Genomic DNA, 27115 nt, shown 5'->3' with positions numbered 1-27115 from the left:
GTATTCTTCCCTACATATGTGTGCGTGTGCAAATTTTGTTTGCTTCGGTGATTTTAGTACGAACGTAGAAGGTGATTCTGATTCAAGAAAGTTTCCTGGAACAAGATGATTACAACAACATAATCCAGTGTCAGGTAACAAGTTCGAACCACGAGAAAAGGTCCCGGACGATTCTGCTGTCAAAACATGCAGGGTCGTCACTAAACCAGGATGTATTGGAAAAAAACAGTCAGAGATGTGTTTGGAGACATATGAGCACCTGAAGGTTTTAGAAGGTTAAGATAGCTGATATCACGAGAGAATCTCTGAGAGATGGTATTTCAATTGTTCGACAGTTATACACTTGATCATCTTGAAGTATTTCAAAATATCTTGACAAGATTTTGGAGACCTGTGAGCACCTGAGGGTTTTTGCAATAATTTCTGAGACACCTGGTATCACGAGAGGATATCTGAGAGACGGTATTTGAATTGTTGGACAGTTGAATATCTTCAGAATAAAACTTGATTATCCTGGAGTATTGAAAAAAATATCATGAGAAGTTATTGACGCCCTATGAGCACCTGAATGCTTTGCAATAATTTTTGAGACACCTAGAGAATCTCTGATATTTGATCATCCTGAAGTATTGAGAAAATATCCTGAGAAGTCTTTAAAAACCTTTGTGCACCCGAATGCCTTTGGAATAAATTCTGGGACACCTGGTATCATGTGAGAGTTTCTGAGAGACGTTATTTAAATGTTGGACAGTTTAAGATCTCCAGAATAATAGTTGATCATCCAGAAGTATTGAAAAATTATCAAAAGAGTTTTTCGGAGAGCTGAGCTGATCAGGTCTGATCACCTGAAGGTGTTTGGTATAATTTCTGAGTCACGTGGTATCAGAAGAGAATATCTGAGAGATCCTGAGGATTTAATGAAGGTCTCTGATCACCTGATGGCCTTTCGAATAATTTCTGAGCAAACTGGTATCATAAGAGAATATCTGAGAGAAGCGATTTGAATTATTAGACAGAAAATGATTTTCAGAATAATTGATGAACCAGAAGTATTGACAAAATATCCAGAGAAGTTTTTTAGATCTCTAATCACCTGAGGATCTTTGGAAAAAAATGTTAGTCATCTGGTTTCTTGAGAGATGTCTATAATGTAAAGCAAATTTATTTTTTCGATCAATTTGTCGACTCCGAACAATAACAGAATGAGATTTCGTCTTGTCACCTCGTTTTCCCCTTGTCGTCTACCATCTGTCAGATTAGAAGCTCCACAAATACATCCATAGATATTTGAAACAGAGCTCCATTCGTGTTTTAAACCCGCTCATAAATAAAACTGAATAGTCAAGCAGTTGCAAATATGGTGCAAACTAGTACTCGAATAATGAAACTGAAACTCAGCATTGCGAGAAGTGCGTTTTTGTTCTAGTTTCAAACTGAAACAGCCCATATATATACAATCCAACAGCATTGCGAACGGTCTAAGAGGAGCGAATTTACTGGTTTTCAGTGGAAGGAACTGTCAAAGTCAGAGCCAATCGAGAGTAGAGCCTATCTTAATTTTATTGGCAGTGTTGCTAGAAACTACCATAGGCATAGGTTACCAAGACAGTTTGTTTTGAATCCGTTTCTCTCTCAAGTAGTACTTACTTATTGTATAACCGAAATTCTACCAGTACCCGCTTAAAGCGCTCGTCATAAAGTTCATGGTTATTCTTTTCATTATTCCTGGCCTTATTGGTTAACTTTCTATTGCATACCATCAACTAAGTTTACTCAGTGTTCACTCGGCTGTCGACAAAAGCAGGCCACTCTCGATGTGTGCTACACGATCGTCTGTTTTCTCGGCAGCAACCATTGTGTGGTCCTCCTCATTGTTCTTCATCAGCAGTTCTTTCGGTCGATGCGTCGTCGACTTTGGAAAGCAACCGTTTCGTGATGAGTGTGTGAGTGCTGACCACGTTTTGCGTCCATTGCTGCAATGGACGCGCTCTGACCCTCGTTGGCGTACAACAATTTGCCATACAATGAAACTACTGGATGCGGCTCCAGTTCTGATGGAAGAAGCTTTTTGGATAGCGGAAGATAAAGTGTTTATTGTGTTGTACCTTTTGACTATAGTTTTAAGATGTATTGTATAGTGACCAAGAATCCTCGGCTCTGTAAAGTTAATTCGGTTGAGCCTTATCAAATAAATTAATAAACAAAAAACTAAGTTTACTCTTGAGCACTGTCAGCTTCTTTTTATTTTCTTACACACTAAGATTTTGTTTTCGTGTTCGGTAAAATTTTAGCTCAAAGTTTTACCGAACGTTCAGTAAAACTTTGAGCTTCATTTTAAAGTCCCTTGAATTAAAAATAATAATTTCAAAACATATTCAGCCTCGTTGAAATGATCAAATCTTGCCATGTTAGTGGAGGTTTAGTTTCAAAGGAACTGAAAATCAATTGAATTGAATTGCATAAATTTTACCGAACAGTTCAGCTGTTCAGATTCCGGTAAAAATTACCGAAGTCGGCGATAATTTCTAAGTGTGTACGTCTGGTCTCTACTCAGTGTTCTTTGAAGCACTTCCACAGTTATCAGTTGCTACCAATGCATGACTTAGTATATTGTGTGCCAAGCACATTGATGCCTCTATGCTCAGGGAAGTTGAGCAAATCTCCAACCCGAAAGATTTTCTAGACCGGACTAGGATTGTAACCCGCCACTTACGGCTTGATAATGCCCAGAGTTACCCTATAAGACCTCTGAAGCTGAACAATTATGCCTGGTGACTAGCCCTAAGACCTCTGAAATCAACCCAAAAGATCTCTTTGGTTGAACTAATGGTATTTACTATGGCTCCTAAGACCTCTATATTTGTCCCGTATGGTTTTTATAGATGACCCGTAGCTCAATTTATAAATTTTGATTAGTTAATGTTTCGTTGAAGATTATCTATAAGGCTTCTGAGATTGATCCACGAGATATAATTCTTAAAATTCCAAGGTCTCCAATAAAGTCTTAAGTGTTTCTCAAGCAATTTTTAACTGGTAGTAGGATTTCAGAATTAAATAAGCATAATTAAAATTGGCTGTAAACCTTCATATTGCACACTTAGTGTACACAGAAAAATCCTCTCATCAAGTGTAATGATCTAAACTCTAAAATCTCTTAAAAACATTTCAGGCAGTTTATGGACAGCCTTTTATTGTGGCACTGAGGAAGAAAAATGCACTCAATTTAATTTATAACTTTGATCTACATTCAAATTCAGAATCTCTTCTCCCATTCTGAAAAGTGAGCAAAATTTGAACGCACAACATTTCATCATTGCGTTTCGCTTCACCACCAAACACGTCCCGGTGACGAATTACACAATTTGGACATCCCTGTTTTGATGTTAGTACATGGCAAGTAATTGCAGCAGTTGTAGTTGGAAGCCTAGCGCATATAAAAATCACGTGCAGTTACCTGCCTGCCCACGCCACGCGACAGCATGATGTGAGGAAAATTGTGGGAAAGTACATGTTACCAGAGGGAGTGCAGAGCCACCACAATACAACTCTATCCAACATGGATTTGGCGCGCGACCCGTGAAGGATTTATGTTGCCGGAATGGTACGGAACGAAACGGACGGGGGCTTGATGGAATTGCGATACATGAATGACGACGATGACGACGACGACGAATCAAACACCAGGTGCAAGTAAAGGGAAAACAATGTGTGAAATTCCGCGACCGGATCGGATGGGTTTCGGGTTCGGTTGTGGGCAGACGGATTTCAGTTCTTTTTGAGCGGCGAAGGAAAATAGGTCGGATTGGAAGTTAATCGGAGTTTCATTTGGGATCAGCCAGATTTCTTTATTTTGAAAAAGAAGGAGTTTTTTTTTAACGTTTGCTGCCGAATATACAATTACAGCCAGGATGCAAGGTGCGTGGAGTTTTGAAAATTGAAGAATAGTTGCAGTTACAGTGCGGATTTTGTATGATTGGTGATGGTTATATTGATTTTTCCACACCATTCCAAAGCGAGCCTCCCAATTAAGTTCGTGTTCTGTGAATGATTTCTTTCGAAGGCTGGATAATGAAGGAAACTGTCAGGATGTCTGTGAATTGCAACAGGAATAGTGTAGAACGGTAGTAAAACAGGGAAAATAGTTATTGTGGGTCGTTTTATTTTTGGTTTGTGCCTATATGTGCCAACAAGGCTGTTGATATTGTCTAGTCGATTGTTTTATGTATTAGCGATTTTATCAGTTCAATACCACGTACTCGGGATTGCTTTGTTGCGATGGATATAATTGAGCAACAATAAAGTAATTGGTTGGGACGTTTAGTATCTATGCAAATCAGTTTGGTTGGTAGTATTTTTAGTATTTTTGTTTCTAAGAAATTTCGTTCGCGAAAAATCTTTCCAATGAAGGTTGGCGCAAGTGGTTTGAATAATTTGCATTTGATTCCATTATAATCGCTAATCTTTTGACAGATACGCGTATTGACTCCAGTACGCTTTGTCAGTGCCAAGTTCTCAAATGCTAAAATATATTCCTTTATCATCATCGCATATATGACACGCAAATACAGTATATAGGGGAAATGGACGTAATGTCGGCCTCAATGCTTCTAATTTGAGCCCATACATAATTTCAACAATCGACTAATTTTTCAATAGCAACCAAAAATATCCATTAGTAACATCCCAATAACGCGTTCATCTAGATACAATTGATAAATAGCAGATTTTTAGCGATGGGCCCAATATTAGATCCATAGGCCAACATTAGAGTCATTTCCCCTACGCAAATACATCCATAAAATCTATCAAAAATTGGTCAAAACCATGGAACTTCTATATTTTTTTTTACGTTTATCATAAAACAAAGCTTGAGATCTCAGCTTTCGATGAACAAAAAAATTGTAAAATTTAAATAAGTTTTGTGAAATGGCGTCGAAAAAAATGCGCGGTGTAAAATTCTCATACTTTCCATAACCAATGATCTAATTATCATTTACTATCTTTGAATGATGGAAAGTACATGACAATGCTTTTGATAAAGAATTTCCATGATCTTTTTTTTTACGTTGCGAAGGTTTGGAGATAGTATTACGTAATACTTTGTCACCTATCTGAATGAACTCAGAAATCGCTGAATTGGGCTTTTACAATTACCGCAAAACGGGGTATCTTCGATAATGCGGGTAACTTTGATAGTATAATGTAAAGATTAAATTTACTCGCTGCGCTTTTTCAAATTAGATACATTGGTTCCATATTGTAGCTTAGGGTATTATATTTATATCGTATGTGTTACATATTTTACAAACATATTAAAAACAATTTTCGTGTGTTTCGCCTGTTTGAAAAACACTCAAACCATCACTTATGAAATGTATCTCCGATATAGCCATCACAAATTCAATGTTGTATTCTTATTGCTTATGATGTTTTGTGATTATATACTCATTCAAAGTTTCATATTTAAAGAACTAAATAGTTTTAGTTTCACCCATTTTTTCTACATTCATCGAGCATTATCAAAGTAACCCCAAATCAAAAAACTGAAGTTCGGTCACAAAACTAAAAAAATAGAGTAAATGCTTTAATTTCCGTTAAACATACTACTATCGAATTGACTCTTAGATCCTCTGTACTTGTTTTAAACTAAAAAATTTGAAAAACATTCATTGCATTCAAAATTATTTAGAATATACTTTAAAAAATTATCAATGTTACCCCGTTTTACGGTACGTTCATTTATTTACTCTCATTTAGTAGTATAAGGCCAATAATGCTCAGTTACGCAGTTTTGGCCTGTAAAAGTGTATTGATAAAGTGGTGCAGAAAGTGGTGTGTTTTTATGAAAATATTTTTTTTAATGGTCAAAGTAATCCATGAATTTGAGCCTAAAAAACGGTTTCTAAAAAAATAAATTTCTGAAAAAAGGCTGTGTGCAAAACCATATTTACTTTTTTATGACAAATATCCGCTAAATTGAAAATGAAGCCTACATAGGATGGGCCTCCCTTAGCTCAGTCGGTAAAGTCGCAGTTATAAACCTAGACCATGCTGGAGGTGGCTGGGTTCGATTTCCGGTCCGGTCTAGGAATTTTTCAGGATGGACAATTTCTCGACTTCCCTTTGCATAGAGTGTGATTGTACGATGTGTTTTGATTTATTTTTTCATGTATATCCTCCTCCCTAAATCGAGTTTATATTATTTTTTTCCGTTAATAAAGCGGAAGCAGTAAAATTGATCATTTAGATTCAAAATTGAACTTCTTTGTGATCCTGTAAGAATAGTTTAAAACGATAAATATAATTCCAATTTCATATCAAAATCATAAATTAATACCTAGACACTTAAATTTTTGAGATATTCTAAGAAAAATAAGAATGCTCGCGTAACATTTGAAAACAGTCTACGTAAGGAAACCAGAAAATGAATTTTATATTTTGCCGCCACTATTTAATTCATATATAATGAAATTAAAGTATTTTAGGCATTTATATTATTCACATTAACAATAGCAACTGTATCTCAACATCCAAAATATGCTTTTTTTTTTAAATACATGAAAATCGATATCATTTTAATTTCATAAATTAATAAGCGTTTTTATTAATCTTTTAATGGTTAGGCCCTTTTTGTTATGCCGTTGTGCTTGTCATCAGAAATCTGGTATCGGCCATGCCTCAACCGTGAAGCAGCAGTAGGGCCTAGCTTTGAGTAGAACATTTTCAAATATCGGCCCTAGACTTATCAATGGAACCTAATGGACAAAAAAAAGAAAAAAAGAAAAATTAGGCCGTTTTAGCATGTTTACCTATGAATGTATGATTCGAAAAATTTCGTTGATCGGCTGTTTTTAAAATCAATTTATTTTTAATGATTTATATTTAAAATGCGGATCATTCCTATACGATTGGTAGCTATTTAGCGGTGCTATAGAATGTTTAGATCTAATCGTCGGCTTACTAAGCACAATCCACACTTTACTTCTCTTTTTCGATAGTATTTTTTCACAAAAGGGAATGTTTCTACTATACAGATGATTTGTGACACCACACCCGTCGTTGAGGCGTATTGTGTGTCAAAAAGTGAGGGTCCAGCTGTTGGAAATGTCCCTACTGGTATGGTCTACTGGGTGTTGTGTGTTGTCCGTTGTCATTTCATTTATACAGCCTCAAGCTGTACTCAAATGCTATACGATATGAGGTAACCTTTACTCAACCTCTATACAAGCAAATCTGGCAAACTTAGTTAGCTACTTATGGCTGTTGAGAAGGTCTTATTGCATATCCATTTACGTTTCTATACAGCTGTTAATCTGCGGTTTGTTTGTGTGTGAAAAGACGCTTATTCAACCCTTTTCCCGATTGTTCAATAATCACTACAAGCTTTATCTTGAAGCCGAGCTAGATATTGTTTGCTTTTTTTTGATGGAGGAATTTATAGATTTTATTTAGCTGGGAATCAAATTACTTGAAATTAATTATAAGCACAAAACCAAATTATTACCCTGCACCGGAACCTGGATTAGAACTCAATGACTACATTGCCAAACCTTATCACTACCAACTTCGCTACGCCAACACTTTGAACTGACGTAACAAACCTACATGATCTTCTAGGACAAGATCGCTGAGTAGAGGCTTTATAATAGTACACATGAATCACTTTTCTCGACAAGTTAGTTCAGATTTGTAAAGGAGTGGAGTAAAAGCTATAAAACTTCACAGATCTAAAAATAAACCTAGATGACTTTAAAAATGCTTCCATCCCAACTAACAATTTTCGCAATGTAAACGCTTACTCATTTCATTCATACAGTCTCAAACTGTATTAAAATGTTATACGATATGAGGAAACTTTTACTCAACCTCTATACAAGCAAATCTGGCGAACTTAGTCAGCTACTTATGGCTGTTGGGACGGTTGTGACAAGCTCTTATTGCATATCCATTAACGCTTCTATACAGCTGTTATCCTGCTGTTTAGTTGTGTGTGAACTTGAAAGGCGCTTACTCAACCTTTTCCCGGATATCCAATAATCACTACACAGCTTTCTCTTGAAGCCGGGTTAAATATTATTTACGCTTTTTTGTTGGAGGAATTGATTGAGTTTAATTTGCTGTGCGAATCAAATTATTCGAAATTGGTTATAAAACACACCACCAAATTATCTACCCTGCACCGGAAATCTGGAATCGAACTCGAGACGACCTTATTGGCAAACCTTGACACTACCAAACGTAAACAAATAAACATGACTTTCTACAATAATACCGTTGAGTAGAGGCTTTATAATAGTGCACATGAATCACTTTTCTCGACTAGTTACTAGCTTTGTAAAGGAGCAGAGTAAAAGCTGTAAAACTGCACACGTCTAAAAATAAACCTAGTTTACTGTAAAAATGCTTCCAAAGTAGCTCTAACACAGTTGTTTAGCTGAGTACAGGTTGTTTAGTAGTTGAAAAAGCACTTTTGATGTTTATGTTATTCAGCAAGAGTGTTTGGTTGTAAAGAAGCCATCAAATGAGTAATGAATTCACTTTATTAGCTTCGTTTTGCAGCTACAAGTTGAAAGTTGATTAATATTTCCATAGAAGTGAGATTAGCGTTTATTGGCTGCTGTTATTCAGTGCGACTGACAAATTGAATAATGGTTGTGAAAAAGTTGAGTAAACGCTCTCCAAAACTATTTTGCTAGCTTCTGCTTGTAGCTGTACTGCAGCTTCATTTCAGCTACTTTACAGCACAAGGCTGGAAAGTTGGCTTATAAAGCTGAAAATGTTAGTTGGGTACTTCAGTTTTGTAAAGAAGCAGAGTAAAAGCTGTGGAATTGCACACGTCTAAAAATAAACCTAGTTGACTGTAAAAATTATTCCAAAGTAGCGCTAACCCAGTTTATTAGCTGAGTACAGGTTGTTTAGTGGTTGAAGAAACACTTTTGATGTTTATGTTATTCAGCAAGAGTGGTTGGCTGTGTGAAAGCCATCAAATGAGTAACATATTCACTGTATTGGCTTTGTTTTGTAGCTACAAGTTGAAAGTTGATTAGCATGTGTATAAAAGTTACATTAGCGTTTGTTGGCTGTTGTTATTCAGTGCGACTGACAAATTGAATAATGGTTGTGAAAAGTTCAGTAAACGCTCTCCAAAACTATTTTGCTAGCTTCTGCTTGTAGATGTAGCCCCATTCTAGTCCAAATTCTAGTACTACATTATATTTGTCTTGATTTGCTGTGAAAGTTTGACAGATAATATGAGGAGTTCATGGATTTTCCTATGTTTCAAGGGATGCATCGATTAGCTTGGGACCGAAGAGATTACCAGAGCTGATCCAAAAAGTTGAGCACGATTCTTCGGGACCTTCTAGTCTTTTAGTTAGTTAGATATTATCAAATGTAAAATGACAAATTTAGAGCAACAGATGGCCATTAATGAGCAAGAAAGGGTTAAAATGTTAATACAAATTTTTGTGCTGAAAGTATTTTAGTAGAACTGATGCCAAATTAATGACCTATATGTTTAAAAGCAAGTTCAGTTGGTTTATTATTCTTGGAAAAAGGTCATCATAAAAGAAGAGATATACTAAAATTGCTCTAACTTCCAACAGTCTAAACCTATCATGCCCAAAAATATACACATAAACCTTAAATATTTGGTAAATTAGTGGTCAAGAATCGAGGAATTTAGATGCGCGCTTGGAAAACCTCGTTTAATTTTCATGGTGAAAATCAAAAAAAAAAAATACTTATTTTCTCAAAAATAATATTGTATTTATTATTTACACCATTTTAGTTTACTAAGCTGAGAGCAGGCATACCACTCCCGTAAGAAACGTAAAAACTAGAATAAAGAAGAATTAATTTTAAGCATATATTCTGTTCGGTGCTGAAGCGAGGGTACTCCAAATTGTTCTAGAGCTGAGTGTAGAGATTTATCTAGATTTCAATTACATTTTGTTCAATTTTTTCGTTGATTCCTTGTCTATTTACATTTTTCCAACGAGTTCTGTCGACCTTTCACTTCACCGAGTTGCTTGCACAGTTAATTAAATTATACAACTTTCCAGCATGCAATACCGGAAATTGCAAAAAACACCGAGAAACTTTCTTCACACGAAAACTTGTTCCCCTTCCCCACCATACACATAGTTTTCCACAAAAAAAGAACAACATAAATCCAACAGCAATATGCACATCATATTCCTCTACTGTGAGTGTGAAAACTTTCAAGAGTTGTTATATTACTTCATTGCAGCTCGAAGAGCAGAAGCACCGGCACCTCACGCTGATGAAGAATGAAATGAACGGGCTGCAGTCCCAGATGGCAGAACTGAAAAACGAGATCGATTCACGACAGCGGGATTGTGGCTATTTGACCTATTTCCGGGACAAGTGTGCAGAATTGGTAAGAAACAATTTTATTGCGGTTGTAGGAAAAAAAAACGAAAAATTATGGCTTGACGATGGTGATGCAGACATTCAATTTTCACGTACAGGAAATGGAACACCAACAGGAACTGCAACGGATGCGGAGTGATATCGAAGCGTTGAGTACGCAGCTGGTCGATAGCAAGGAGACGGTGAGTATTTGTTTGTCCAATAGTTATGATGAATGCAGATGAAAGATGAGATTTGAGTTTTTAGAACATTCAACATGATCAATTGTTGCGGGAATCGAATGCTTTGCAAAATACGATTCTCGAGCTGAGCAATCATAATGAAATTCTCCAGAAGGCTATTCAGACCTACCATGAAGAAGTGGAACAGTTGCAGCAGGAACTTAGCGCAACGAAATTTCAGGTAACTTGTTTATACTTATTGGTTGACCTAGGTAACAAGGTTTATGTTTTTTTTTTATTAAATTTACGAATGGGTTATAACAGTTCACAAACCTCAACCAAGAGTTGGAAAATCAGAAAGCATTGTGTAGTGAGAAAGATAGTAAAATTATAAGTATAAATGCAGAGCGGGAAAAGTTGCTCGGAGATTTGAATCTGCATAAACGGATGTGTAAATGTGGATTTAATACTAATCTTAAAGAAAGGGTAAGGACTATTGAGTTATTATATTTTAGTGAAAGTTTAATGCTAACCAAAAGTGTTGTTTCAGTCGAAGACACCGGTATCTCATTCCCTGCAGAAACAGGTTGTTCAGAAAACATTGGAGGCTACGAAGGCTGCCGATGCGCTGAAACAACGAACGACGGATTTTAAAAAGCTGGAAAATCAGTACGTTGAGGAAAGGATACGATTAACCGAGCAGACGACGGAGTTGTTTACCCAGGTGAGAATTGCTTCGAAATGGTTCATTGACGATGGTTTACATTACAGTTTGTGAAGAACTGCGAAAAGGTTGGTGGCATGCAATGTGGCACTAAAAAATACGAGATGTCGACTGAAATTTGATCCGAGTCCTAGGTCAAGTCAAAATCAATCAATCACCCAGGATGGAAATCTTTCATGTTGACCTATGTACCACTTTCAGGATATCTATGTGAACAATGTGACATTTTAATTTTTGAACGCGGAATCATAAAAACATTGCTTTTTTTGTATTTCGTAACAATGTATGATTATCATACATACCTAGTGTTGACAGTTCAGCCGATCATGACAGCCGAAGCGGTCAATTCGTTTCCTTATCCACACGTTTGTACTTACTTGCAGTGTCATAGTAAGGGTATACTGCGCCCTATGAAAACAAATGACGCCGCTCTTCCAGTCGTTCTTAAGGGTCACCCACATTAGATCCGTTTGCGTTGCGTTAACGTAAATTTGACAAATAGACAAAAGATTTAGCTGTCACTTTATCGCAACGCGTCCGGATCGGATTTAATGTGGGTGGCCCTTTAATGTTAATTATAGATGAACTAGCCTAAGGCTAAAAATCTCTTTAATAAAGAATTAAAAAAAAAAACAAAATTATGTTAACTATGCTATGTAGTGTATTCCAAGATATTAAAGACCCACTCATATCGCATCCGTTGGCGATAAGTTGCAGCAATGTGACAGCCAAATCTGTCAGATTTTCAGCAACGGACTATGAAGTTCTAATCAAAATTTCTCATAGATAATTTTGATATTCTTTCATTGCTTTATACTGCCGCTCTTCGCATAGTCGTTTTTGTCCAAACTGAATATTTCAATGCAAACGGTTGCTAATAACCAATATTTTCATAATACAGGATGAACTCTACAACTTTTTTTTCGTTTAATACTAGCGAGATTATGTGAAATTTATATAGGGAAAATGGCTCTAATGTTGGCCTATGTATCTAAGATTGGGCTCATCGCTAAAAATCTGCTATTTATCAATTTTATCTAGTTGAACGCGTCATTGGGACGGTACTAATGGATATTTTTGGTCTTTGGTTTTTGGTATTGAAAATTTAGTCAATTGTTGAATTTATGTATGGGTCCAAATTAGGGCCATTTAGGCCAACATTTCGTCCATTTCCCCTATAAAATAAAAGCAAAATTATCAATTTATTTGATTAAATGCGAATTTCTACATAATAGAGGAACTGCGGGTAATACGAACAGTTGATTGTATTGGGTTTTCAATATGGCCAATATTCGCCGTGTTTTTTAATCCCCATTTGCCGCTTGATAAGTTTTAGCATTTGTATGTCAGTTTTGACCAATGTCCCATGTTCGGGTATTCAGTATGACTGACAACAATAACACTATTAGCTAGTTTGTTTTCATAATATAGAAACATTGAATTTTCAAGACTGTCCGTCTTGCCTCCAGCACCTGTCCGTTTCACCCGCACTTATGAAAGATTGACAGCTTTTCGAAAGTTTTTGATTTTCAAATAAAGAATAAAATATCACAACTCAAAATCAAGGTTGCAAATACTCATTTCAGCTAAAATAATGTTTTTCGGAATAATAAAACCAACAGATGGTATGATGGCATGTTTTACTTGTAACTTACAAGAAGAGTTTACAAAGTATGCGTTTGAAACATAAAACTTGTAAATTTTGCTTTCTATGAGTCACAATCAGCGATTTTCTGATCGCTGAGTGAGTGAGTGAGTGAGTTTGTGAAAAATCGCTGATTGTGCCTCTCATGATTTGAAATAAACAGGTTTAATATGTCAAACACATTCTTTGCAACCTCTTCTTGTATCCTATCAATTAAAAATATGATCATGGCATGTAATTATTTCATAATTTAAAAAAAACATTGTTTTAGCTGAAATGAGTATTTGCAACCTTGCTCAAAATAATTTGTGTAGGATGTGGGATTTTGGGCAAACATACTTTTGCATAAACGGTCCTTAAAAACACCCAAATGATCCATAAAACTTTGGTAAAAATCCCTAAAATAATGTGAATGATCCATAAAAAATGCCATTATGATCCATATTTTATGTAAAATTTAGCAACTCAATTGTAAAAAATGAGCATTGAAATCATACGAATTACCCATAAACGTATTGCGATGAAACATAGGAGTTCTACAATGAACCATAAACTAATTAAGTTAATCCATACAAAAATCAAGTTTGTGAACTAAAAAATATAGGAATGTTCCAAAAAATGGGATTGAATCCACAATATTATGCTCAGTAAGCAAAATCGGTCGCTGCTAGGCCACCCAGCTCCATTACGACTAACGATCGCTAAAGCCTGGCAACATGAAGTTATTCAAGTTGAATCGATTTTTCCCGGGTGCCCATCATTCGGTTTTATTTAAACAGCGAAATTTGGTTGATTTCAGCAAAAGATGTCACTGGGAATAAAGTTACCGGAAACCGGAAAAACCACAATTGAAAAAAAAAATTAGAATCCGGAAAATGGTTTATTCACCAAGATCGCATTAGATTGTCAAATTGTATACCATAATTGGGATAAATTTTTGAAGCTCGAAATTTTAAATATTTTTACTGTCGCATAATTTCGAATTTTGATCACTACAGGGCGAGTGGGTAATTGAATAGAATGTTATACAGTGATAAAATAAACTCAGAAATAGATCTGTTCTGCAATCTTATACCATATAGGACTTTTAAGATCCCAGACAAAGATTTTTTTTTTCAAAATCACAATAGACAATTTTCAAGTTGTTGAGGCTAGGCCAGTTTTTTACATTACTAAACTTTTCGAAATGTCAGACTTTGAAAATACTCAAATAAAAAAAAAGATCTCAGAGAACAAAAAAACATGACTCATGAACTAAAATTAAACTTAAGGAATTTAATACATAGCACTTAACTTTTGAAGAAATGTCTAGATAGTTTTAATTAGAATGCCAAATGAGTTTTGGGGAGAATTTGAGTCCTCAGGATTTCAGAGGACAATCCCAAAAAAATGTGGAAATAAGTTGCAGGTTGTTTTGAATACCGAAGTACTTTTTTTTCCTTGATTTGTTTTCCGCCGATCTTGTTTTCCATGCTGAGCACCAATGCTATCGACGCCAGGGAGGCAGCTCCCACTCTTGGACCCTACCTATCGACCCATCAACTCATGAACCGGGGACCAACGGCTTTACTTCCCTTCCGAAGGAAGACGTAATCAGAGATGTTATGCCTCAGAACATCCCGGCGGCGCTGACTGGGATTGAACCCAGGCCTGCTGGGGTGAGAGGTAATCACGCTTACCACTACACCACCGGTGCCGCTAGATTACCTAAGTGCTTGTAAAAAATGTATTTTAGGTTCTATTCAAATTCCCGGTTTTTCTCGATTGTGTACGATTTCCGGAAAACTCCCGGTTTTCCCAGTTTAGTGGCAAGCCTTTATTACTTATAATAACAAAACTAGTTGCAGCTAAAGCCAATAACCTAAGAGTTCTAACAAGAAATCAGGGCAACAGAAGATTTGAATTAAATTCCTAGATGATTCAAAAGAGATTTTATGGGAATCGTGAGAAGAATGAATAGCAGGTGAATTTTAAGGAGGATTTAAAGAGAATTCTTATGAGAATTCAAAAATAATTAGGGTAAATTACGGCTTGGGCACCCATTAACTGTTTTCGGCATCCAAAATTTAAACGTTAATTTCACTGAATTTTCCCATCAAAACACTTCGGTGAATGTATTCTACCGATTCCTTAGTCTTTCAGCTTCAATCTGATTTTTTTTTTATGAATGAGCAATCTTGTTATGCAAGAATTTTCTTACTCTACAAAATGCGGATGATTTCGAGTTGCCGATAATAGAACAGCTGGTTAACAAGCAGTTCAAATGGAAAGGTTGCTGAAGAAAAATAGGCTGCCGACAATAGTAACACTCACCTGAGAAGTTTGGAACGTTGTGAAAACGTTTTCAAACAGTTTTTGGAAATTCTGGCTATTTGAATGGATTCAGAGGGAATTCCGATAAAAATAGCAATTCAATCGTATTTAGGTTATAACAAAAATTAAGTTCAGTAGTAGAAGAGAAAAAAAAAAATTAGAAGAGAATTTTGAAGATTTCTGAGGAGTGTGTTGAGTTCAACAAATGTTTGAACAGAATTTCATAGGAGTCTAATTGTCAAAAACCTTGTAAAGGAATTTTAAGAAGGATTCCGGCAAACATACTTTTGCATATATAAATTTCTATAATATTCTTCTTAAGAATCTTCCTCTGGATACTTCTTTTAGAATCATTAGAAACTTCTTTTTGAAGCATATTCTAGAAGCTGATTCTAAACTCTTGCTGTCGTTCCGCTCAACTGACTAAAACATAACATGGATAGTAAAGGGTGTCCACGATGAAATTGCCACACTATGAAATTGCTCTAACTTTTTAACCGTTGGGTAGAATTTAATGGAAATTTGGGTGGATTTAGTTCATAGTGCATTATTTACATCCTGCAAGTTTTAAAGTCCTGTGATCAAAACTCGCGGAAATGGAGTCGAAAGAACAGCTCGTGCGTGATAAAATCTTGCGCATTCATGACGAGAACAAGGATCTCTCGCATCGTTCCATCGCTAAAACGTTGGGAATTGCGAATTCCACGGTGTCGCGAGTGATTAAGCGGTTCGAGGAACGGTTGACCACCGATCGGAAGCCCAGAAGTGATGGAAAAAGTATTCCGTACAACACCAAAAATCACAACCGCGTAGTTGGGGCCTTCAACCGAAATCCGAACGCCTCCGTTAGGGATGTGGCTAAGAAGCTGCACCTAAACCGAAGTTTTGTCCAGAAGGCCAAAACTAAGGCTGGGCTTCGAACGTTCAAGGTACAAAAGGCCCCTAATCGCGACGAGAAGCAGAACAAGTCCGCCAAAACCCGTGCCAGGAAGTTGTACCTCAACATGCTGACGAAAGTTGAATGCTGCATCATGGACGACGAAACATATGTAAAGGCCGACTTCAAACAGATCCCCGGCAACGTGTTTTTCACGGCCAAGGATAAGTGCAGCGTTCCGGAGCATGTCCGCACTCAGAAGATGTCCAAATTTGCGAAGAAATTCCTGGTTTGGCAAGCCATCTGCACGTGCGGGAAGCGGAGTGCACCTTTCGTGACCCAGGACACGATGAACGGACAGGTGTACATAAAAGAGTGCCTCCAGAAGCGGCTGCTTCCTCTCCTGAAGGCCCACAACGTCCCAACAATCTTCTGGCCGGATTTGGCCTCATGCCACTACTCCAAGGACGTGCTGAAGTGGTATGCGGACAATAAGGTCAATTTCGTGCCGAAAATGTTCAACCCTCCCAACACTCCGGAGCTCCGCCCCATCGAGAAGTACTCGGCGATTATGAAGCAGCACCTTCTTAAACGACCTAAGGTAGTGAAGACAGTCGAGGAACTGAAGAAAGTATGGGTTTACATGCTAAAAACGGTTGATTCACAGGTTGTGCAGAATCTTATGGCCGGGGTTAAGGCCATGGTGCGGGCATTTGCGTATGGACTGTAAACAAAATACGAGTAAAATGGTAAAATGAAGTTTAATAGTTATTTCTCAATCCCTGAAAATTTGATGGCAATCGGATGAAAACTCGAATTTTGCTAATCAATTTTGTGTGTGGCAATTTCATCGTGGACACCCTTTAAGTAGCTACTCAGTAATGGTAATGCTCAATTTCGTTAGTTTCTGGTTCATTGTTGAACGTTTTATGGATCATTTGGAATATGTTTATGGGTAATTCGTACAATTTAAATGCTCATTATTTAGAAATTGAGCGGTAACTTTTTTAAATTTTATTGATAAATTTGATTTAAAATACCGGAGTTTTAAAGGATCATTTGGGTGTTTTCTAAGGAATATTTTTCTTTTTTTTATGGGTCGTTTCATCAATTCTAAAGGTTCATACTTAAGACTGCCATCTTTTTGATAAGTAGGTATGTGTTTAACCTTACGAATACTGATATTACAAGCAAAATGCTGCATTTATTGACGATAAAACAACAATCCTTAGGATGTCCGTCTTACTCCCACTTTCCCTACTTTCTCAACTAGATTTTCCACCAGCGCAGAAGTCATTGGGAAGTATCCAAATAGAAATAGTTTGAATTTCAGTGATAAATTTGATGCGAATACAACATAATCACAGCCACCTCATCGCAGATCTTTTGTCAAATAGGCAAAATACGCGATAAAGTTAGATGTCTTAAGTTTGATCAATCTTCGTTTTGTTATATTCGGCATCAATGCACTAACGGACCGCTATAGATATAGATAAGGATGCCGCTATTCGATAAGCATACGTAAAAGAGACAAACCAGCAAAGGGTCGAAAGTATCTATTGGCAAAAAAAAAAGATAATCATACGCGCGCAGACTGTACACACGATACACGCCCAACCCTCTCGCTTTGATAACGGTAATCCACCAAGCATGTCGTAACACCCAGATTAGTTAACCAAATTCGAATTTATTTTATACTACCTGAGTGTACCCGGCTTTGCTCGGGATTCAATATTAGCTTAAGTTTATGCGCCAATTAAAAAAAAAACATGCTATATTGTACGTCGCCCGCACGTATTTTTTTCAAACCTGCCATGTATTTAGTTTAATTTTGATATTTAATTTGTAAAAAAAATATTGGACAGCTCTCACCATATTCTGCTCTTCCGCCGCCGTTAATTGCGTCTTTTGGAATCCCTTGGACTTTTTCTCTAACGCTTCGTATTTCATTCCGTGCTTGATCCGCCATTTCCTTCCGTAGATCGTTTTTGGTTCTAACATGATTCCGCCTTTTCCGGGCTTTTCTTGTTTTCCTAGGGAGATAAATCTGCACTAATTTCCGTTCCTCGCTGAATGGTGTGGTCGGTTTCATGTCTACCATCTGTCACTGAATTGTCATGGTGATCTGGGACGAGGCTCACGTCCAAAATCGCTGGTGCACCGGATCAGTTTCAAGAAGTGGCAGTTTCATCAGATTCCCCAACTAACCATACTCAAGCAAAGTAAGAATATACAAGCTATATTGCGACTATATGGTTACTTGGGTACTCATATGGCCGTTAGAATGGTTCATCGATTGCGACGTGTAGTATTTCTGAAAGTGATGCCTTATATTTCTCAATGTTTTGATTTTATCCTAACGTTACCTCAATGTTATATCACAGATAAACAGACACAACACATTGAATATTATCATTGTAAACTCTACCGCCATCTGTCGTATGTACTATGATGGACAATATACTCAACAGATGTAGTGTGTAAACGTCAAACGCTATGGAATTGATTATGTGCACCACAAGTGGCAACACTATCAACTTAAAAAACATTTAAATTGGCCGTTAAAAGCGATTTCGATGAACCTTTTAAGAGTATTACGTCTGCTTGTCTGTGATCATATCTTCACTATCGCAACTTCGGGTAATCTGCGAAAGTACTAGCATTTTGCTCAGGCTCTCTCATACTCGAAATGTGCCACGACCAAATTGGTACAACGACCGAAGCGCAGGGCGAATTTTCGAATTGATTTTGTTTCAAAATTCCTGAAATTTACCCCAAACGGTTTCCAATTTAAGAATTTCAAGGTCTTATGATTAAAATATTTGCTGATATACTAAACATGTTAACATCTATACTCTATTCTGATTCTTTTCCAAAACACCTAGACCTAGATGTGAGAAACTGGGGAAGCACTGCAAAAAAAAAAAAACATGGCTCTCACGGTTGATCCTCAACAATAAACGAATTTTAATATAAGTGTGTGCGCTATTCAGTATTCACTTTCCTAAATTCATTGTCAATTAATTCGGCTTGTTCAAACAAATCGCTACAAAAATCATAGTAGTAGGTATTGAAATTTCTGTACTAATCCTAAATAAGGACAACATTCGAAAAAAAAAAATTGAGTGTATTGGACAATCCTGTTATCTTAAATTCCAAAGTGAGCTCCACCATAACGCCATTTTTGTGCACATTCGCCAAAAAAAAAACAAACGAAATCGAAAGTGTGTCCTCCATTTTCCATCTGCCATACTCCAGAAGTTTCTAGCGTAATCAATGTCAAATAACTGAAAATAACGTTTATTATTTGAAATTAAACCTTCACAGATTGGCAAACTGAAGGGCAAAAACTCAAACCTGGAGCAGAGCCTGTTTCACAAGGAAGAGCTGATCGACCGTTTGAGGCAAAATTTGCAGGACGTAAGTGAGCGACTAGTGGCCAAATCTGAAATTGCACAAACGACGGAAGCCAAAAATGCAAGGTTTGCTACTTTTCCGATCACCGTTTTGCATGAACGAGAATCATTTTGATTGTGTCCATTGTATATCTAGTTTGTCACAAGCTTGGGAAAAGTTCCGAGAAGACTCCACTGCCCGGGAGAAGAAACTTTCCGAGGAACTGAGCAGCATCAAACGGAACTCGCAGAACCAGAGAAACCAACTGCAACAGTGCGAAAATCAGCTGTCGTGGCATCGGGAAGAGTTGGACAAACTTCGAGGGAAGGCGGAAACTTTACTCAAAGAGGTACGTTCGGAATATCCAATGAGAGTGAAATAATTAATTGTGTTTTTTTTTTTTGCAGAGAGACTCCTTGAGGCAAGACGCAGAAGATCTCGGTAGTAAGCTTTCGTGTTTTGCCGGAAAGGAAAGTGCGCTGTGTGAGGTTTTGAAGCAACTTCAGGGTGACTTATCACTTAAAACGGGACGATTGGCGGTATAATCAAAACGATTCTTAACGTTTCAAATACATAAATTGACCCCTCTTCCAGGAAGTGGAAGACAACTATCGCAAACTCAGTCAGGCGTATCAAAATCTTAAAGGTTTCAACGAAGATCTTACCAAGCAGTACCAGGCGGCGCGGAATCATTTAGAAAACTACAAACAGTTGGTAGAATTCAAACGTCAAACCATCCACACGGTAGAGCTGGCCCGTAAATGTGCCGAAGAATCGCGTCAACGGGAACGGGTCTACGAGCAAAAGGTGACAGATCAGAAGCGAATCATCACCCACCTGCAGGAGGATCGGGTAAAGCTGATGGAAAAGATGCAAGACTACCATCGGGATTCGTTGATTCTGAACCGGAGATTGGAAGACTACCAACAGGCGTACGACGACGGTCGGAGGTGATTATTGTGGGAATTGTTCCGGTTTTGACTGAAGCCAATCGCAACAATAAAGACGATAGCTAATATTGATTTCGTTTTTCATTTGCATTCGGTATTCTGTCTTGTAGACATTTGAGCACTTCTCTGCATCGGACGTTCTATCCGTCGGAGGCGAACAAATTGGTTCGGTCGAGCAGTGATCCAAATTGTAAGGAGGTGTGTATTGGCTTGATTGTGGGTGTGGTTTCGGAGTAGCACACAAGTTACGAGGGATGTACTTTTGGTTTTCTAGAGTGATGAGCTGCTGCGAAGGCTGCAGTACACCAAGGATCGGATACACCGGACGAGGGAGTTCTGGTACCGAGGGATCAAAGAGATCTTGCCACCAGGAGAACGGCCGCAAATGTAGATTAGGGTTTTTCGATAAGTACTACATAGGGACCGAACATACGCGCATTTGCATAGGCTAGTTGAGATCGATTTTTCGATAAATTTCCGTACAATTTGTATTATATTTTGATATGTTAGTTATTCCGTATTTTATACTGCAACAAAACTGTTTTTATAGATTCATGGTCGTTTTATTTAAATCCGAAAAAAAACTATTTTTTTCCTTCATTTAACGTTGGTCATTGTTCTGCAATCGACTGCCAATACTGACGAACTTCGATTTCCAATTAAACACTTCATTCGAGCAGTTAAAATGACGTTTACTACCACTCAAACTTTGAAATAAAACATTATTTTAAGATTTTTTCTTCTAGAGCCACGAGAAAAGTAGTGTGCGTTTCATAAAAAATAGAAATTTGTTGGTCCAGTTTTGTGAAATCGCTGGTAGAAAGTCACGCCAAAACTGCTTGACAAAGTGGTCGATTTCGGAGCAACCTGGTAGCATGGGTAAATATCTGAGAGACGTAATGTAAATTGTTGGGTAGTTGAAGATCTTCAGAACTATACTAAATCAACCTGAAGACATGAGAACATCCTGAGAAGTTTTTGGAGATCTCTGATCACCTGAAGGCCTTTGGAATATTTTCTGAGTCACCTGGTATCATGAGAGAATATCTGGGAGATGTGATTTGAATTGATGGATAGTTTGAGATCATCAGAATAGTACCTGATCAACCTGAAGTCTTGAAAAAGTATCCAGAGGACTTTATAGACATCTTAAAACGCATGGAATAATTTATTAGCTGCTTGGTAGCATATGAGAGGAAACCTGAGATATGTGATCTAGATTGTTGGATAGTTGGATATTTTCAGAATGATACCTGATCAACCCGAAGTCTTGAAAACATATCTAAAGGACTTCATGGAGATCTTAGAACACCTGCATATAATTGGAATAATCTCTGAGCAGCCTGGTATCATATGAGAGATTACATGGATTGCCATGAAGTTCTATAATATACTAGAACTACTTTGATGTTCCCCGATCTTTTATGAAATACCTCTGAGTTTTTTTGAAATTACCTAAACTTTAATCATACTCACTGAAACTTTTTTAAAGTACAATTTTCATACAGTTTACTGTCCTCTAAGAAGTTCTCCGATTTTTTGTGAAGCTCTTCGTTATTTATATTAAGTTCTCCGAGCTTCTATAAAATATCCTCATACTTGTCAGAAGTTCCCAAATTTTCTGTAAAATTCCCAAATTTCTATTGAATGTTCTCAACTTCTATGAAGTTCTCTGAACATTTACGATACACATCAATAAATACATGGAAAGAATTTTGAAACAGAGTTCCATTTGTGTTTCAAACCTGCTCAGAAATAAAACCGAATAGTCGAGCAGTGGTAAATCTGGTGCAAAATAGTGCTCGAATAATGAAACTGCAACTCAGTATTGCAAGGGGTACGTTTCTGTTCTAGTTTCAAATTGACCACTTTGTCAAGCAGTTTTGGCGTGACTTTCTATCAGCGATTTGACAAAACTGGACCAACTAATTTCTATTTTTTTATGAAACGCACAAATTTTGGCTACTTTCCTCGTGGTTCTAGAAGAAAAAATCTTAAAATAATGTTTTATTTCAAAGTTCAAGTGGTAGTAAACGTCATTTTAACTGCTCGAATGTAGTGGTTAATTGAAGCAGTCCATATAAAATACAACAGCATTGCGAACGACCTAATGTTTTAAATGTGGCTTGTGAAATTGAGTAGTAGTTAGACCAGTTTGGCTCGTTTTGTATAGAAAATGGTAAAAACGCGAACATTCAACGTGACCCCATTCACTAATTTATGAATTGGCGCTAACCAAACTTCAGTACTTTGTAATTCAAATTTAAGCTTTAAAATAGTAGTTGACATTGTGTCCCGGTCTGTCACCTTCTCCCCTTTATGGAGTCAAACATTCAGTAAAACAAAAATAAAAAGTGCTATAACTCTACAAGAAATGCACATAACCACATACTGTTTTCAGCAAAAACATGTAGTCTTACTTGTTTACATTTGTGCAGAACATTATTTGCTTGAAACAATATTATATAATAAGTTAATAATTAAAAACAAAATTTACATGGGTATCGATAGAAAACGGTTCATATATCCAACGTTATTAGACATAAAAATTTTTCATCTTCAATAACGTTTCATATTTTGAGTAGTTCTACAAATTTGCCGAAGAAAGTATCCTTCTATCTCTTTAGAGGAAAAAGTATGGTTTTTCATTTTTTTTTCATGGTAGGCCATGATAATCTTTTAGACACTATATAATTGTGGACAATTTCTCTGAAGACACTTTTTAGATTAAGTAAATAGTTTAAACACAATTCAATTAAGTTCGTGATTTTGCCATCTCCGACCACTGTGAACCGGTGCCGTCTCCGAAAAAGCAGAGAGAAAAGCTATGATTTTGCTAATTCAACTCTCTACTGCCAAAGCCCGCCTTTTGGCGGGGTAAGTTTAGAGGGCTGCGACAAAAATAATTGAATTTTGCTACAAATGCTGTGCGGGTCCGATCATATCTCTTGAAACTAGTTGACCGATTTCAAACATATTAAATAGCGTTCGATGAGACCATGGTACCTTTTGAGACTAGAAACAGTGCACCGGGTGCAGAGTGTCACCGACTTCTGGATGTCCGGCGATTTCGTTTCCGTCATCAGAGCTTTCAGGGTAAATCTATACAGCGCCAAGTGAAAATAGTGTATGTCGACTTCTCGGAACGCGCTGCATATCCATCTCTCAAGGTCCTCTAGATCTTTTCTGGAATAATGCATTACACCAAAACTTAAAATCAATAAGCGAATGACAAACATATTCACTTTCAGGAACATGTTTCCCGTTGTTTTGAAAGATTTCAGGACACAGTTCACCAGACGCAAGAATCCCAAACGGTTCGGGAACTTAATAATAAGGATTGCCTAGCAACTTTCCGTTCTAATTCTGAGTTGTGGGGAAAGTTCCAAGGGCATTTTGAAAAAAAAAATCGCATAATTCTAAAAACATCTCATTTGTGGTTGCTATAGTAAATCATTTGATATGAGCTCCAGGATTATCTGGAGAACGTACAAGATCTTATATGCAAAGGAATTAATTCGTAATTGATGCGCATAGTTATAGGTCTCATGATTTTTTTTAGGTTTTGTGTTGTTGTTAAGGGTAAAGGGTGATACGGTCAAAATTTGGTCAAGGGAAAACGCGTGTAAATCGGTGAAATCGTTTATTTAAAAAATCAAATTAAATTTCTTTTTCAAGTTCAATTAGTATAAAATTCAGGAAAAATATTCAGTTAGGCTTCCGCTTTTCCAAATCCGAATTGCCGGGCCTTACGCTTGACCCCTGCCATCAGATTTTGTACAGCCACCGTGTCCACCTTCTTCGCCGCAGAAAGCCAGTTTGCCTTGAACTGCTGCTCGCCCTTAGCAGTTTTTTTGGTCTTCTTTAGGTTCCGCTTGACAATAGCCCAGTATTTCTCAATTGGGCGGAGCTCTGGCGTGTTGGGAGGGTTCTTGTCCTTGGGAACCACCTGCACGTTGTTGGCGGCGTACCACTCCATGGCCTTTTTACCGTAATGGCAAGATGCCAAATCCGGCCAAAACAGTACGGAACAACCGTGTTTCTTCAGGAAAGGCAGCAGACGTTTATTCAAACACTCTTTCACGTAAATTTCTTGGTTGACAGTCCCGGAAGCTATGAAAATGCTGCTTTTCAAGCCACAGGTACAGATGGCTTGCCAAACCAGATATTTCTTTGCGAACTTTGACAGTTTCATGTGCTTGAAAACATCTGCTACCTTTCCCCTTCCTTTTGCCGTATAAAACTCCTGTCCCGGAAGCTGCTTGTAGTCGGCTTTGACGTAGGTTTCGTCGTCCATTACCACGCAGTCAAACTTCGTCAGCATCGTTGTGTACAGCCTCCGGGATCGCGCTTTGGCCGTCGTATTTTGTTTATCATCGCGATTTGGAGTCACTACCTTCTTGTAAGTCGATAGTCCGGCTCGTTTTTTGGCTCGATGCACGGTTGTAGACGATACACCCAGCTTATTTGCGGCATCTCGGAGAGAGAGGTTAGGGTTTCGCTTGAAACTACCGGCAACTCTCTTTGTCGTCTCAGCGGCTTCCGGTTTTCGATTTCCCCCCGATCCAGACTTCCTGGCTGTCGACAAACGTTCCCCAAACACTTTAATTACATTTGTAACGGTTGATTTGGCAACTTTTAGCAATTTTGCCAACTTTGCGTGCGAGTAGCTCGGATTTTCGCGATGCGCGAGCAAAATTTTGATACGCTGCTCTTCTTGCTTGGACGGCATTTTGACAACTGAAGAGTGAATTCCAAAATCAAAATAGGAGCAACATTCTACACACACACACCTTCAAAATGAGGGGTGTTCAGGTTTTTTAAATGCAAAATTGAAAGAAATACGTCAAGTTGATATTGACCAAATTTTGACCGTATCACCCTTTATAGTGATGACCAAGGATGATCTATAAGTTCTGTGGTATCATAACATGAAACGATTTTCGATATTACCGGTCGGTCTTGCCCAGTCGAACAAGTTTAATTAAGATAGAAACAATATAAGTGGTCACGGTCTTGAGTTATCATTAGAACATCATTATGTGTACTCTGGGTTACCCAATAAGTCAATGTAGAACTTAATTGTTCCCCGAAATAGATCACCTTTTCGTAATACCTGGCCCTGTGAGCTCTTCTTGTTGTCGGTTATAACCCCTTATTTTGAGAGCCTCCGAGGAACTGAGATTGGAATCAAGAAAAGGTTCGGAGCAGGGTTCAAATAATAGTATCATCAATTTTTTTTGTCACTGAGGCCACCTATTTTGATTGATAAGAAGGGCAGCCCTACTTTTTCTCAATAAAACAGATGAAATTATCCTTAATAAGTAAAAAAAATCTCCTTAAAATAGATCGGGTTGCTCCTTAAATGATTGATCAAAATACGTTAAAAATTTTAAAATGCTCAGTAAATATTTAAAGTACGCTCCCTAAAATAGGGAAAACTGTACATTAAGCATTTGAAAATGCTCCTTATTATGCACCGCTTTGCATCATTTTGAAGTGTAATTGTACCATATATCATCGGAAAAGCTGCTGTAGAAAGGTTAATAAGTACCATGAAATCAGCTGAAATGTTCAGTAAAAATGCACAAATGCACACAATGATTTACTGAACATTTCAGCTGATTTCATGGTACTTATTAACCTTTCTACAGCAGCTTTTCCGATGATATATGGTACAATTACACTTCAAAATGGTGCAAAGCGGTGCATACTAAGGAGCATTTTCAAATGCTTAATTTACAGTTTTCTCTATTTTAGGGAGCGTACTTAAAATATTTACTGAACATATTAAGATTTTTAACGTATTTTGATCAATCATTTAAGGTGCAACCCGATCTATTTTAAGGAGATTTAAGGACATCGTCATTGTTTAATGATTCATTTTCCTTTTTACCGATAAGAAGGCTCGTATTTGGATAGGCCCAGAACTTTTAGAATGGTACGGAACATAATAATTGAATTGGGCTTCTTACGAGACCTCTTTTGATTGATGAGAGGGCGCGTTTTTGGAGATACTTTGGTGCAATAAAATCACTGAAAAGGAGCGTGGGTTCTGTAAAAGATCAGAAAAGGTTTAAAAAAAACAGAGGACTAACTAAATCGGGAAGCCACCGACCACAATTACCCCGAAATAAAATCCATCAGGCACATGCACTTTGAGCATTGTACATAAATTACCTCCGACCTTCCGTCTCCATATGGGGTGGTCCCTTTCTAGTCCTTCCCATAGCAAGTCGATTGAAGCTTAAAACCCCAATCGAAACGATTGAAATGTAGGCAACTGTGCAGCACTGTCACCGACTGCTCGAGTCAATACAGAAATAATGTAATTTGTAAGGTTCCTTTCGGTACGGGAGCTTTGAGCCGCGGCTCGACAACCCACATGCTCCACTCACGTTTTCGGTCGATCGGCGATCAGCAGAGCGAACGGGACCGTGCGAAACCACCCGGTCAGTGGGTGGAAGTGAGATCGCACCAAAACAAAACTGCTCGAATTCTCACGGTTTGCTCTCACGAATTTTCTCGCATCAAAAGTTTAGTCTCTTTCTCTCGCATCGATCGACTCTGTTGTTGGTGTGTTGATGTTGATGGGGGGCTCCGAAAAGCTTACCCGCAGCCTTGGCCATTCAGTGTTCGGTTAGCGTTCGTGTG

At 37.5% G+C, this 27115-nt stretch overlaps 1 protein-coding gene across 3 annotated transcripts in view; it reads left to right on the top strand.

Moving 5' to 3' along the window:
- The window catches only part of LOC135697017 (cingulin-like), a 63134-nt gene extending 42122 nt beyond the window's left edge, over positions 1–21012 (top strand). For all 3 annotated transcript variants that reach the window (XM_065216568.1, XM_065216567.1, XM_065216566.1), the window contains 11 exons: positions 10253–10402; positions 10494–10577; positions 10642–10797; positions 10881–11042; positions 11107–11280; positions 19443–19597; positions 19668–19860; positions 19919–20050; positions 20106–20461; positions 20572–20659; positions 20736–21012. In XM_065216568.1, coding sequence (XP_065072640.1) covers positions 10253–10402; positions 10494–10577; positions 10642–10797; positions 10881–11042; positions 11107–11280; positions 19443–19597; positions 19668–19860; positions 19919–20050; positions 20106–20461; positions 20572–20659; positions 20736–20852 — 1767 coding nt within the window. In that variant the 3' untranslated portion in view covers positions 20853–21012. The remainder of the gene's footprint in view (positions 1–10252; positions 10403–10493; positions 10578–10641; positions 10798–10880; positions 11043–11106; positions 11281–19442; positions 19598–19667; positions 19861–19918; positions 20051–20105; positions 20462–20571; positions 20660–20735) is intronic.
- Positions 21013–27115: the final 6103 nt, after the last annotated feature.

The sequence above is a fragment of the Ochlerotatus camptorhynchus genome, unplaced genomic scaffold, assembly GCF_037179485.1.
Source record: "Ochlerotatus camptorhynchus isolate MF236.1 unplaced genomic scaffold, CSIRO-AGI_Acam_v1.1 ptg000064l, whole genome shotgun sequence".
In the NCBI taxonomy this organism is placed as follows: domain Eukaryota; kingdom Metazoa; phylum Arthropoda; class Insecta; order Diptera; family Culicidae; genus Ochlerotatus; species Ochlerotatus camptorhynchus.
Note: the sequence above shows the minus strand (reverse complement) of the source record. Positions and strands in the feature narration are given on the sequence as shown.